General features: G+C 39.5%; 1 protein-coding gene across 1 annotated transcript; it reads right to left on the minus strand.

Annotated features, from left to right (window-relative positions):
• Window positions 1–3,636: 3,636 nt before the first annotated feature.
• LOC310876079 (uncharacterized protein) lies at window positions 3,637–13,691 on the minus strand. The gene is made up of 30 exons (XM_083789526.1): window positions 13,567–13,691; window positions 13,335–13,408; window positions 13,117–13,237; window positions 12,702–12,811; window positions 12,505–12,575; window positions 12,284–12,400; window positions 12,089–12,184; window positions 11,807–11,911; window positions 11,441–11,566; window positions 10,346–10,383; window positions 10,191–10,225; window positions 9,893–9,961; window positions 9,589–9,780; window positions 9,371–9,491; window positions 8,928–9,037; window positions 8,731–8,801; window positions 8,510–8,626; window positions 8,315–8,410; window positions 8,025–8,129; window positions 7,649–7,774; window positions 6,553–6,590; window positions 6,398–6,432; window positions 6,100–6,168; window positions 5,600–5,987; window positions 5,181–5,290; window positions 4,984–5,054; window positions 4,760–4,876; window positions 4,565–4,660; window positions 4,344–4,472; window positions 3,637–4,067 (listed from the first exon to the last, which is right to left on the minus strand). The coding sequence occupies exons 2-30, from the start codon at window positions 13,378–13,380 to the stop codon at window positions 3,807–3,809; spliced, it is 3,186 nt and encodes a 1,061-aa protein (XP_083645652.1). The 5' UTR covers window positions 13,381–13,408; window positions 13,567–13,691; the 3' UTR covers window positions 3,637–3,806.
• Window positions 13,692–14,787: the final 1,096 nt, after the last annotated feature.

Consider the following 14,787-nt stretch of genomic DNA (forward strand, 5'->3'; position numbering starts at 1 on the left):
TTACGGGTCTGTAACTCAGAGAGTGTACAAATGGAACCAAACGGACCCGTTATCCATTTGTACACTCTCAGAGTTAAATTAACATTGAGTTTAAGATATAAATTGGGGTCCAACAGAGTGCTTGAAATGAAAATGGTTGAGAATCACTGCTAGAACCGTAATAAAAATCTTCTCTCATGGGGGTCCGTCCTGGCATATCTTTTCAAGATGTATGTTAACTTAGCAGGCTAATAAATGTTGATTTATGAGTCCTTGACATGAAAAAGCAATTGTATCAATTGTATGTACTGTACATCCTTTTTTGTTCTGATCAATATCAAGCTGGGTCTTTGAGATGAAAAGCTTTGAGAAGGACTGCAGTTAGTGTTATATCCAGCAGGTGTCACTCTTTAACCATTTATGTTTATGGCGTAAACAATAATTTGTTATCATTATTTAGTAACAACAAGCTCTTGTTAATACTTTTATTATGTAAAATAGAAAGAAAATCACAGGCACACCTGAGCACTTTCATTTTATGAATTAAAAAAATTATATACTGTAATGTCCATTAAATACATAGGTCATACTTGTGTGTTAACCAGCACAAATAGCTGATCGGCAAGCTCACAACGTGTTGTGAGGGAGCTTGTAGATCAGCTACATCAGTGTTACCAGCTCTCTGACTACATGACATCATTAGAGAGGGAGGGAGGGCCGGGGGCCATGGTGGCTGCTGCTTAGGGAGGGCCGGGGGCCATGGTGGCTGCTGAGGGAGGGCCGGGGGCCATGGTGGCTGCTTAGGGAGGGCCGGGGGCCATGGTGGCTGCTGCTAAGGGAGGGCCGGGGGCCATGGTGGCTGCTGAGGGAGGGCCGGGGGCCATGGTGGCTGCTGCTAAGGGAGGGCCGGGGGCCATGGTGGCTGCTTAGGGAGGGCCGGGGGCCATGGTGGCTGCTGAGGGAGGGCCGGGGGCCATGGTGGCTGCTTAGGGAGGGCCGGGGGCCATGGTGGCTGCTGCTGAGGGAGGGCCGGGGGCCATGGTGGCTGCTGCTAAGGGAGGGCCGGGGGCCATGGTGGCTGCTGAGGGAGGGCCGAGGGCCATGGTGGCTGCTGCTGAGGGAGAGCCGAGGGCCATGGTGGCTGCTGAGGGAGGGCCGGGGGCCGTGGTGGCTGCTGCTGAGGGAGAGCCGAGGGCCATGGTGGCTGCTGCTGAGGGAGAGCCGGGGGCCGTGGTGGCTGCTGAGGGAGGGCCGGGGGCCATGGTGGCTGCTGAGGGAGGGCCGGGGGCCATGGTGGCTTCTAAGGGAGGTCTGGGGGCCATGGTGGCTGCTAACGGAGGGCTGGGGGCCATGGTTGCTGCTGAGGGAGGGCTGGGGGCCATGGTGGCTGCTGAGGGAGGGCTGGGGGCAATGGTTGCTGCTGAGGGAGGGCTGGGGGCCATGGTGGCTGCTGAGGGAGGGCTGGGGGCCATGGTGGCTGCTGAGGGAGGGCTGGGGGCCGTGGCTGCTGCTGAGGGAGGGCTGGGGGCCATGGTGGCTGCTAAGGGAGGGCTGGGGGCCGTGGCTGCTGCTGAGGGAGGGCTGGGGGCCATGGCTGCTGCTGAGGGAGGGCTGGGGGCCATGGCTGCTGCTGAGGGAGGGCTGGGGGCCATGGCTGCTGCTGAGGGAGGGCTGGGGGCCATGGCTGCTGCTGAGGGAGGGCTGGGGGCCATGGCTGCTGCTGAGGGAGGGCTGGGGGCCATCGCTGCTGCTGAGGGAGGGATGGGTAGCCAGTGACCTGGACGGCAGGATACAGGATACTGTTGTGAATAAATATGTGCAAAGAAGCTAATTTCAACAGTGAGCAAACCGAACGTGAATAAACCAAATATAAAGTGCAAAATGCGGTTAACAAATATATCAGGGGCGACAGGGCCTTCTCTGTGGACTTAACTTAAGACCTGGAGGCGTGATCAATGCCATTTGGCTATTCTGAGTGGCCAAAGAGCATTGACCACGCCTCCAGGTCTTAAGTTAAGTAATAAGACCTGGTACTTAAGACACGCAAAATACAGCCCTATGTCTTCAGATAGGTATTTATGTGGCTATATATTTCAGTTATTAGAGGGCACTCCTGGGACACCCGGTCTGCGGGTTTTTAGAAAGCGGGCCGAAACCGTTCATGCACAGGAAAGATAACAAACAATAGCCTATGAACCCAGGCATGTTGAGTAGGCCTACACCAAAGTTTTATGTTAGATATGTTGAGTATTGTAGCATGTAGAAACTGCCGGATGCTAACTTGCATAATTGAGCAATTTTCATAATTGGGATAATATGTGACCATTCCATTAACAACCTATAGAAGGCAAGACATTCAAAATGTCATCATGCTTTATGTAGCATGTGAAATGTCAAACTAGGGAGTTTTCATGATGCTAAAGTAGATCTGAAGACATTGATTATGTAATAGTATCCCTTACCTCTCCTGTACATGATCAGGTATGCACTAGTGGATCTGAAGAAGTAAAAGAGACATTTGACAGCATAGTTATCTTTTGGATACAATACCAAAGAGACCACATTCTAAGAGATAAAAGAGCATAGATGAATAAAGAGCATATGTGACATAGCTTACTTGTGTGTGCTGCTGTTTTGTGTAAAACGTTCATCTTGAGCCTGCAAGATGTAGCATTTGACATTCAGTTACTTAAGGCAAGCTATTTAACATATATTTAACATTTCATATATCGTCTGTCGGGTAGAAAACCTCAGAGTAGGTCACTTGATAACCGCATGTAGTCTCACCATGGCTGGAAACGTTATTGTACCGATCCATTCATCGTGATAGATGTTGGATACTCAAAATGACATGATTCATTCTCTGAATAAACCTAAAGCAAAATGACACTTTGTAATGTTGTCACTGTTACTTTTCAGGATTCAAATAGGCTACAAAAATAGTAAAAGTAGCAGATCGACAAGCTCAAAACGCGTTGCTTGTGACTGAGTAGGATCAAGTATGGGGCATAGCAGTGCAATTTTCTGGTTCCATCGTTCCCGACCCCATTCATATTTCCCAAAAAGTATTTAGGCTACATAAATTAATTAAGCCTATAGGATCAAGTCATCCAGGATCCTGGTGAATAATGACCACAAAACCCTGCTTTCTAGGGCTGTGGTTCCCAAACTATTTCATGTCAAGGACCCCCAAATCGACACTCATTATCCTACAGAACCCATTAGAAAATGTATGCCAAGGACCCCCAAAAGAGAAGATTTTTACGGCTCTAACAGTGATTTTAATTTCAACGACCCCCAGTTTGAATGAATAATGAATTGTTTATTTAAATCTTTTATTTATTTATTTCAAATTAAACATTATTTTAAGGTGATCGAAAGGCATAGGTGGAAGCTTATAGCTTTTTTTTTTTTTTTTTTTTTTTTTTTATATATTTCTTTGCGGCTTACGCCTTTTATTGATTTTTGAAGGGACAGACAGTAGGCTGACAGGAAACGGGAGAGAGATGGGGGGATGACATGCAGTAAAGGCCGTGTCGGGTCCGGGAGTCGAACCCGCGGCACACTGCGACTGGATTACCAGTCCGGTGCCCAGACCGTTACGCTACGGCCTGGGCCAGCTTTTTTTATTTGACATGCATTTGACTACGGACCCCCATTTAATGCCATTTCTATCTCTGGGACACCAATTTAAATTGTAAAATCAATGTTAAGTTAACTCTGAGAGTGTACAAATGGAACCAAATTGTACACTCTCTGAGTTATAGACCCATAAAGGTCCATTTGGTTCCTAATTATCATTTAGCTGGGGACCCCCTGGAACTCTGTCAAGGACCCCTAAGCGTCCCCAAACCCCACTTTGGGAACCACTGTTCTAGGGATTCTAGGCTTAAAGTAATAGATATTTCTGAAATATTAATGGGAAAAATGTATTTGTAGTATGCACTAATGTTTCTACTCACCTCACAGACCCTCAAGTCATTAAAGTCATGCCAGGTGTTATTGAGAGACTGGATGGTGGCGGTGTAATGTCCACCACTCAGAGTACCAAAGTGATTTACCATTCCATACAGTTGATACTTGACGTTCTATTCATACAAATGAAAACATGTAACAAGTAATGAGATCAAATTATTAAATAAAAATCACACTTGTGCAGTGAGTGCATGGTACTCTTATCATCATACATCATCAATCATACTATACATCGTCATACATCACATTCCGTGCTCAGCCAATCAGATCATCACATTCTGTGCTACAAACACATTCCGTCCTCATACACACAAACACACAAAGCTGTGAATAGGAGGCTAGCGCCCCTTAAAAATTCAACCATTCAACAAATGGTGGCTTCTTCATACCTTTATCTCTAAAGTGTGTGGCACATCTACAGAGCAGTCCATTTTAATGTTTGACATGGTGTTGTAATCAAATTCAAATACATTGAGGTGTACAGTCAGAATCTGGGGACACTCCTCCATTTCACACTCCTAAGTAAACATGAAACAACACTGGAATTAATCAGTACATCAATCATAAATAAATACAAAAAATAAATGAAAATACAATTTCCAAAACTCACAAGGATTGCCTTTGCATTTCCCTCACAGTCGTCACAATACATCCAATTGTCTGCACTGGCTGATGTAGGCTCAAAAAACATTGCAATGCCCTCTTCCTGGAAATGCATCAACATTGTAATTAATTCCAAAATGACATCCATATCTCACAGCACACAAAAGATGGTTAAATAATGAACATTAACGTTCTCCTATACCAAGCTGTAGTCTTGATTTTCCATTCGTAGTGGCAGGGTCCAAATTGAGGCTTTTTGCTCATTCACAATGTGTCCGTCAGAACACTGAGTTCTGTGTTTCAACTGTCCTTGGAAGACCTAAATAAAAAATATAATTATTACCATGCTGTAAATGTATATTTATTTGCAATATATATTTTGTTGTTCTTCTTTTTGCATGCAGGCAGTGATTTACAGTTTCTCACCTCAGATGCCTTGGAGCTGACCATACTTAAAATCTTCTCTAAGCATTCAGCAGCATCACATTGCACAAAAACTGTATAATAACACATGAGAGAAGTCAACACAATGAAAGTTGAATTAATCAACTAGACTAGTCTTCGATAAGTGATGGTCTCTGGCTCTCTGCTCTTTTGCTGTTATCACTGATTTATCAACATACCGTTTTGAATCCCAAATGTTGCAGTGATGGCATTTGTTCTGCAGCTTCCTTTTTCCAATTTTTTAAATAAGTTTAGCAGTTGAAGGTCATAATAATTTTCTGCATCTAACCTGTGTGGGAAAAGAACCGTCTCATTGAAACATTGACCATTCTGCAAAGCAAATACTTTTTGGTCTGATTTTAACTGACATTTTGTCAAAACTAGGCCTACATCATCACTTTCTAATCAATTTGAAAAAAGAAAAAAAAGATTTGATTCAAGTTTCTATTTGAGAACACAATGAAACAATTTCAATAAATAAAATGATCTTTTGAACATTTTCTGAAATAGTAAAATAGCCTAATGATCGATATACTGTATAATTCTATATGAATTGGTAATTTTGTGTTATGTTCGTAAGCAGATATCCATATCAAACCTTTCTTTGAACTCAGTTGTCATGAAGAGGATTTGTAGAACAGAGTTCAGGTAACAGGTGGCTCCCTGATTATGCAAGCCATGGAAAACAGCGGCCTGACTCTGTCCCTTTGACGGAGAATAAGGTAGCATAGATCTGACATGGTTGTACAGTTGGTGCAGTTTGTTGGCACCTTCTTTGTCAGAATTGTTGGCACCTTCTTTGTCAGAAGTTGTCTCTTTGGTTGAGTTTGGTCCATTCATTGTGGGTTTGGAACGTGTCTTCTTGGGGTTGTTGACTTTCTCATTTTTCTCCATTTTCCTGAGTTTGCAGTCATTCTTCTCACTATAATGAGAAGCAGAAAAAGGCTCTCGGCTGACCTCATGGCCTTGAAGACTAGGAGTATCTCCTAGAAATGTCAAGCAAAACAGAAATAAGGATCAGTTGCATGGCTTAAAAGTAAAACGGTTGATCTGCTTATGAGGATCAATAAACTTGATAAACTATTTTCCTGAACCAACCAGATTCAGGTTGCACTTCTCCAGCTTTTTCATGAGCTCTCTGACCACTGTCTTGATCAGGAATATGTTCTGAAAATTTAAAGAAAAACCTATAAGTTAAAACAACGGATGCTAACTTGCATATGTTGAGCAATTTTCATAATTGGCATAATATGTGACCATTCCATTAACAACCTATAGAAGGCGAAAATTTCAAAATTTCATCATGCTTTATGTAGCATGTGAAATGTCAAACTAGGGAGTTTTCATGATGCTAAAGTATATCTGAAGACATTGATTATGTAATAGTATCCCTTACCTCTCCTGTACATGATCAGGTATGCACTAGTGGATCTGAAGAAGTAAAAGATACATTTGACACCATAGTTATCTTTTGGATACAATACCAAAGAGACCACATTCTAAGAGATAAAAGAGCATAGATGAATAAAGAGCATATGTGACATAGCTTACTTGTGTGTGTCGTTTTGTGTAAAACGTTCATCTTGAGCCTGCAAGATGTAGCATTTGACATTCAGTTACTTAAGGCAAGCTATTTAACATATATTTAACATTTCATATATCGTCTGTCGGGTAGAAAACCTCATACAGTAGGTCACTTGATAACCGCATGTAGTCTCACCATGGCTGGAAACATTATTGTACCGATCCATTCATCGTGATAAATGTTGGATACTCAAAATGACATGATTCATTCTCTGAATAAACCTAAAGCAAAATTACACTTTGTAATTTTGTCACTGTTACCTTTCTCAAAACGCGTTGCTTGTGACTGAGTAGGATCAAGTATGGGGCATAGCAGTGCCGGCCATTTTCTGGTTCCATCGTTCCCGACCCCATTCATATTTCCCAGAAAATATTTAGGCTACATAAATTAATTAAGCCTATAGAATCAAGTCATCCAGGATCCTGGTGAATAATGACCACAAAACCCTGCTTTCTAGGGCTGTGGTTCCCAAACTATTTCATGTCAAGGACCCCCAAATCGACACTCATTATCCTACGGAACCCATTAGAAAATGTATGCCAAGGACCCCCAAAAGAGAAGATTTTTTATGGCTCTAACAGTGATTTTCAACCATTTTCATTTCAAGGACCCCCAGTTTGAATGAATAATGAATAATTGTTTATTTCCATCTTTTTTTTTTTCAAATTTCAAATTAAACATTATTTTAAGGTGATCGAAAGGCATAGGTGGAAGCTTATAGCTTTTTTATTTGACATGCATTTGACTACGGACCCCCATTTAATGTCATTTCTATCTCTGGGACACCAATTTATATTGTAAAATCAATGTTAAGTTAACTCTGAGAGTGTACAAATGGAACCAAATTGTACACTCTCTGAGTTACAGACCCATAAAGGTCCATTTGGTTCCTAATTATCATTTATCTGGGGACCCCCTGGAACTCTGTCAAGGACCCCTAGGCGTCCCCAAACCCCACTTTGGGAACCACTGTTCTAGGGATTCTAGGCTTAAAATAATAGATATTTCTGAAATATCAATGGGAAAAATGTATTTGTAGTATCCACTAATGTTTCTACTCACCTCACAGACCCTCAGGTCATTAAAGTCATGCCAGGTGTTATTGAGAGACTGGATGGTGGCGGTGTAACGTCCACCACTCAGAGTACCAAAGTGATTTACCATTCCATACAGTTGATACTTGACGTTCTATTCATACAAATGAAAACATGTAAAAAGTAATGAGATACAATTATTAAATAAAAATCACACTTGTGTGCAGTGAGGGGCGCTCTTATCATCATACATCGTAATACATCACATTCCGTGCTCAGCTAATCAGATTCATCACATTCTGCGCTACAAACGCATTCCGTGCTCATACGCACAAACACACAAAGCTGTGCATCAAAAATAGAATAGTAGAAACGCCATTCAACCAATGGTGGCTTCTTCGTACCTTTATCTGTAAAATATGTGGCACATCTACAGAGCAGTCAATTTTGAAGTTTGACATGGTCTTGAGTACAGTCAGAATCTGGGGACATTTCTCCATTTCGCACTCCTAAGTAAACATTAGACAACACTGGAATGAATCGGTACATAAATCATAAATTTATACAAAAAATAAATGAAAATAAATTGATATACATATATTATATACCGTACGTACATACATACATACATCTAAGACAATTAAATTGTGGTGGGAAAAAGCTAAATAAAAAGATTAGAATTTCCAAAACTCACAAGGATTGCCTTTGCCTTTCCCTCACAGTCGTCACAATACACCGAATTGTCTGCACTGACTGATGTAGGCTCAAAAAACATTGCAATGCCCTCTTCCTGGAAATGCATCAACATTGTAATTAATTTCAAAATGACATCCATATCTCACAGCACACAAAAGATGGTTAAATAATGAACATTAACGTTCTCCTATACCAAGCTGTAGTCTTGGTTTTCCATTCGTAGTGGCAGGGTCCAAATTGAGGCTTTTTGCTCATTCACAATGTGTCCGTCAGAACACCGAGTTCTGTGTTTCAACTGTCCTTGGAAGACCTAAATAAAAAATATTATTATTACCATGCTGTAAATGTATATTTATTTACAATATATATTTTGTTCTTCTTTTTGCATGCAGGCAGTGATTTACAGTTTCTCACCTCAGATGCCTTGGAGCTGACCATACTTAAAATCTTCTCTAAGCATTCAGCAGCATCACATTTCACAAAAACTGTATAATAACACATGAGAGAAGTCAACACAATGAAAGTTGAATTAATCAACTAGACTAGTCTTCGATAAGTGATGGTCTCTGGCTCTCTGCTCTTTTTCTGTTATCACTGATTTATCAACATACCGTTTTGAATCCCAAATGTTGCAGTGATGGCATTTGTTCTGCAGCTTCCTTTTTCCAATTTTTTAAAAAAGTTTAGCAGTTGAAGGTCATAATGATTTTTTGCATCTAACCTGTGTGGGAAAAGAACCGTCTCATTGAAACATTGACCATGCTGCAAAGAAAATACTTTTTGTTCTGATTTTGACTGACATTTTGTCAAAACGTAGGTCTACAACACTTTCTAATCAATTTGAAAAAAGAAAAAAATAAGATTTGATTCAATTTTCTATTTGAGAACATTTAAGTAGAATAGATTTTATTGAAACAATGTAGTTTCAATAAATAAAAAGATATTTTGAACATTTTCAGAAAATAGTCAAATAGCCTAATGATCGATATACTGTATAATTCTATATGAATTGATGGTTTTGTGTTATGTTCGTAAGCAGATATCCATATCAAACCTTTCTTTGAACTCAGTTGTCATGAAGAGGATTTGTAGAACAGAGTTCAGGTAACCGTTGGCACCCTGATTATGCAAGCCATGGAAAACAGCGGCCTGACTCTGTCCCTTTGACGGAGAATCTAAGTGAATACAAGACAGGCTATACATTACAGGACCACTCCGTATTATAGATATGAAGACAAGGTTGTACAGTTGGTGCAGTTTGTTGGCTCATACCTTCTTGGTCAGAAGTTGTCTCTTTGGTTGAGTTTGGTCCAGTCATTGTGGGTTTGGAACGTGTCTTCTTGGGGTTGTTGACTTTCTCATTTTTCTCCATTTTCCTGAGTTTGCAGTCATTCTTCTCACTATAATGAGAAGCAGAAAAAGGCTCTCGGCTGACCTCATGGCCTTGAAGACTAGGAGTATCTCCTAGAAATGTCAAGCAAAACAGAAATAAGGATCAGTTGCATGGCTTAAAAGTAAAACGGTTGATCTGCTTATGAGGATCAATAAACTTGATAAACTATTTTCCTGAACCAACCTGATTCAGGTTGCACTTCTCCAGCTTTTTCATGAGCTCTCTGACCACTGTCTTGATCAGGAATATGTTCTGAAAATGTAAAGAAAAACCTATAAGTTAAAACAACGGATGCTAACTTGCATATGTTGAGCAATTTTCATAATTGGCATAATATGTGACCATTCCATTAACAACCTATAGAAGGCGAAAATTTCAAAATGTCATCATGCTTTATGTAGCATGTGAAATGTCAAACTAGGGAGTTTTCATGATGCTAAAGTATATCTGAAGACATTGATTATGTAATAGTATCCCTTACCTCTCCTGTACATGATCAGGTATGCACTAGTGGATCTGAAGAAGTAAAAGATACATTTGACACCATAGTTATCTTTTGGATACAATACCAAAGAGACCACATTCTAAGAGATAAAAGAGCATAGATGAATAAAGAGCATATGTGACATAGCTTACTTGTGTGTGTCGTTTTGTGTAAAACGTTCATCTTGAGCCTGCAAGATGTAGCATTTGGCATTCAGTTACTTAAGGCAAGCTATTTAACATATATTTAACATTTCATATATCGTCTGTCGGGTAGAAAACCTCATAGAGTAGGTCACTTGATAACCGCATGTAGTCTCACCATGGCTGGAAACGTTATTGTACCGATCCATTCATCGTGATAGATGTTGGATACTCAAAATGACATGATTCATTCTCTGAATAAACCTAAAGCAAAATGACACTTTGTAATTTTGTCACTGTTACCTTTCTCAAAACGCGTTGCTTGTGACTGAGTAGGATCAAGTATGGGGCATAGCAGTGCCGGCCATTTTCTGGTTCCATCATTCCAGACTCCATTCACATTTCCCAAAAAATATTTAGGCTACATAAATTAATTAAGCCTATAGAATCAAGTTATCCAGGATCCTGGTGAATAATGACCACAAAACCCTGCTTTCTAGGGCTGTGGTTCCCAAACTATTTCATGTCAAGGACCCCCAAATCGACACTCATTATCCTACGGAACCCATTAGAAAATGTATGCCAAGGACCCCCAAAAGAGAAGATTTTTTACGGCTCTAACAGTGATTTTCAACCATTTTCATTTCAAGGACCCCTAGTTTGAATGAATAATGAATAATTGTTTATTTCCATCTTTTTTTTTTCAAATTTCAAATTAAACATTATTTTAAGGTGATCGAAAGGCATAGGTGGAAGCTTATAGCTTTTTTATTTGACATGCATTTGACTACGGACCCCCATTTAATGCCATTTCTATCTCTGGGACACCAATTTATATTGTAAAATCAATGTTAAGTTAACTCTGAGAGTGTACAAATGGAACCAAATTGTACACTCTCTGAGTTACAGACCCATAAAGGTCCATTTGGTTCCTAATTATCATTTATCTGGGGACCCCCTGGAACTCTGTCAAGGACCCCTAGGCGTCCCCAAACCCCACTTTGGGAACCACTGTTCTAGGGATTCTAGGCTTAAAATAATAGATATTTCTGAAATATCAATGGGAAAAATGTATTTGTAGTATCCACTAATGTTTCTACTCACCTCACAGACCCTCAGGTCATTAAAGTCATGCCAGGTGTTATTGAGAGACTGGATGGTGGCGGTGTAACGTCCACCACTCAGAGTACCAAAGTGATTTACCATTCCATACAGTTGATACTTGACGTTCTATTCATACAAATGAAAACATGTAAAAAGTAATGAGATACAATTATTAAATAAAAATCACACTTGTGTGCAGTGAGGGGCGCTCTTATCATCATACATCACATTCCGTGCTCAGCTAATCAGATCCATCACATTCTGCGCTACAAACACATTCTGTGCTCATACACACAAACACACAAAGCTGTGCATCAAAAATAGAATAGTAGAAACGCCATTCAACCAATGGTGGCTTCTTCGTACCTTTATCTGTAAAATATGTGGCACATCTACAGAGCAGTCAATTTTGAAGTTTGACATGGTCTTGAGTACAGTCAGAATCTGGGGACATTTCTCCATTTCGCACTCCTAAGTAAACATTAGACAACACTGGAATGAATCAGTACATAAATCATAAATTTATACAAAAAATAAATGAAAATAAATTGATATACATATATTATATACCGTACGTACATACATACATACATCTAAGACAATTAAATTGTGGTGGGAAAAAGCAAAATAAAAATTTCCAAAACTCACAAGGATTGCCTTTGCCTTTCCCTCACAGTCGTCACAATACACCGAATTGTCTGCACTGACTGATGTAGGCTCAAAAAACATTGCAATGCCCTCTTCCTGGAAATGCATCAACATTGTAATTAATTTCAAAATGACATCCATATCTCACAGCACACAAAAGATGGTTAAATAATGAACATTAACGTTCTCCTATACCAAGCTGTAGTCTTGGTTTTCCATTCGTAGTGGCAGGGTCCAAATTGAGGCTTTTTGCTCATTCACAATGTGTCCGTCAGAACACAGAGTTCTGTGTTTCAACTGTCCTTGGAAGACCTAAATAAAAAATATAATTATTACCATGCTGTAAATGTATATTTATTTACAATATATATTTTGTTCTTCTTTTTGCATGCAGGCAGTGATTTACAGTTTCTCACCTCAGATGCCTTGGAGCTGACCATACTTAAAATCTTCTCTAAGCATTCAGCAGCATCACATTGCACAAAAACTGTACAATAACACATGAGAGAAGTCAACACAATGAAAGTTGAATTAAACAACTAGACTAGTCTTCGATAAGTGATGGTTTCTGGCTCTCTGCTCTTTTGCTGTTATCACTGATTTATCAACATACCGTTTTGAATCCCAAATGTTGCAGTGATGGCATTTGTTCTGCAGCTTCCTTTTTCCAATTTTTTAAAAAAGTTTAGCAGTTGAAGGTCATAATGATTTTTTGCATCTAACCTGTGTGGGAAAAGAACCGTCTCATTGAAACATTGACCATGCTGCAAAGCAAAGACTTTTTGGTCTGATTTTGACTGACATTTTGTCAAAACGTAGGCCTACAACACTTTCTAATCAATTTGAAAAAAGAAAAAAAAAGATTTGATTCAAGTTTCTATTTGAGAACATTTAAGTAGAATAGATTTTATTGAAACATTGAAACATTTTCAGAAAATAGTCAAATAGCCTAATGATCGCTATACTGTATAATTCTATATGAATTGATGGTTTTGTGTTATGTTCGTAAGCAGATATCCATATCAAACCTTTCTTTGAACTCAGTTGTCATGAAGAGGATTTGTAGAACAGAGTTCAGGTAACCGTTGGCACCCTGATTATGCAAGCCATGGAAAACAGCGGCCTGACTCTGTCCCTTTGACGGAGATTCTAAGTGAATACAAGACAGGCTATACATTACAGGACCACTCCGTATTATAGATATGAAGACAAGGTTGTACAGTTGGTGCAGTTTGTTGGCTCATACCTTCTTGGTCAGAAGTTGTCTCTTTGGTTGAGTTTGGTCCATTCATTGTGGGTTTGGAACGTGTCTTCTTGTTGCTGTGTGTAGGGGAAGAAAGAAAGAACACAGATCATATCATATCAAATTCTTTCCGTTTATGTATAACACACATCTACATTGAGAAATGTTTTGCTGTCAGAATCATTTTAATTGATTTAACACAACCCTAAAATGTAAAAAGAAATGTGAATCTTACCATTCACCAGTCTTGAAAACACTTTCACACTGTTGCCAGACTCAGGCCTGGCTATCAGGTAGTAGCTCGCACAACTCTAACTCTCTTGAAGACTTACCCGACTGCGTGGTCAGGTAAGTCACTTTTGAAAGAGGTCTAAAACTGAAAACACCAGCACTCTTTTTAAGGACTCGCCTAGTTTACCATGGTTGTAACTTTTACTTTCATTTCATGATCAGAATCAATTTCACTTGAGTGTTATCGCCCATGAACTCTAACCATGCCATAAAAAAAGATAAGATCTGAAATCAAGAGAACATAATATTGGTCTGTTATCCCGGGACACAAATTAGCTTTGTTTCATATTGAACATTACAAGAAAATGTGGATTACTGCCTTTTTTCCACTTTTTCCCATGGAAGCATGCGCAAATAGAATAAGTACATCTGTACATAACACAATAAAATAAATCATAAGGGTCTTGGTATGTTTAAGTTAAATGAATAACAGACAGCTGATGGCAACACACATACTGTTACAAACAACAAGATGGTTAACACAGAAGGTGAAAGGCTTCCATGTAGCACTTGGGTCTTGAGCAGCATGTGTTGTTAAAAATAGTATTTGATTACAGCATTAGCATAATTAGTAAACAAACGGTCAAGAACGAGAAAAAACCAAGGTATATAGTTAGGTATAGCAGCTACTGAAAATAATAATAATGCTGATGGTGTATACAATATACCAAGATTATATGCATGTACATTTGATGTTGCTATTGAATCTATTTTATTCTCTCCTTTTTTTGCACTTCTTTTGCACAACCAAAATAGGTTTTAGGCCTATACTCTTATCTATGTACCTGGCTGTACACAAAATGTAGCAATAAAGCAGAACCTTGAACCTTGTTAAAAAAGAAAGAAAGAAAGAAAGAAAGAAAGTTATCTGAACACGCATCAACCTTTCATCTTAGCTCAGTATAGTAACCCACACCTCCCATCCATCATGTCCCTTGGCACTGTGGCAGTAAGCCCAGACATCCTCTATTGGAGACTGTCTGTACCCATCCAAAGGCCAGGTTATGACAAACATGTACTCTATGAAGGCTGAGAAAGATAAGATCCATAAAAGCATAAAGAGCGTTAGTTTAATTATTGTTAGCATACTTATAAAGGACATATTATTGCACTTGAAGACAACATTTTAAGAGAATAGAAACACTAAATGAAAATGTACCACTTG

This window comes from Protomyctophum parallelum (assembly GCF_964188405.1).
Source record: "Protomyctophum parallelum genome assembly, chromosome: 18".
Classification (NCBI taxonomy): Eukaryota; Metazoa; Chordata; class Actinopteri; order Myctophiformes; family Myctophidae; genus Protomyctophum; species Protomyctophum parallelum.

Coding starts and splice junctions, on each gene's coding strand:
- LOC310876079 (XM_083789526.1), bottom strand. CDS start 13,380: ATGAATGGACCAAACTCAACCAAAGAGACAACTTCTGACCAAGAAG. Junction 11,567..11,806: donor CACATATTTTACAGATAAAG/GTACGAAGAAGC, acceptor TTGTATGAATAG/AACGTCAAGTATCAACTGTA. Junction 10,226..10,345: donor ACACAAAACGACACACACAA/GTAAGCTATGTC, acceptor TTACTTCTTCAG/ATCCACTAGTGCATACCTGA.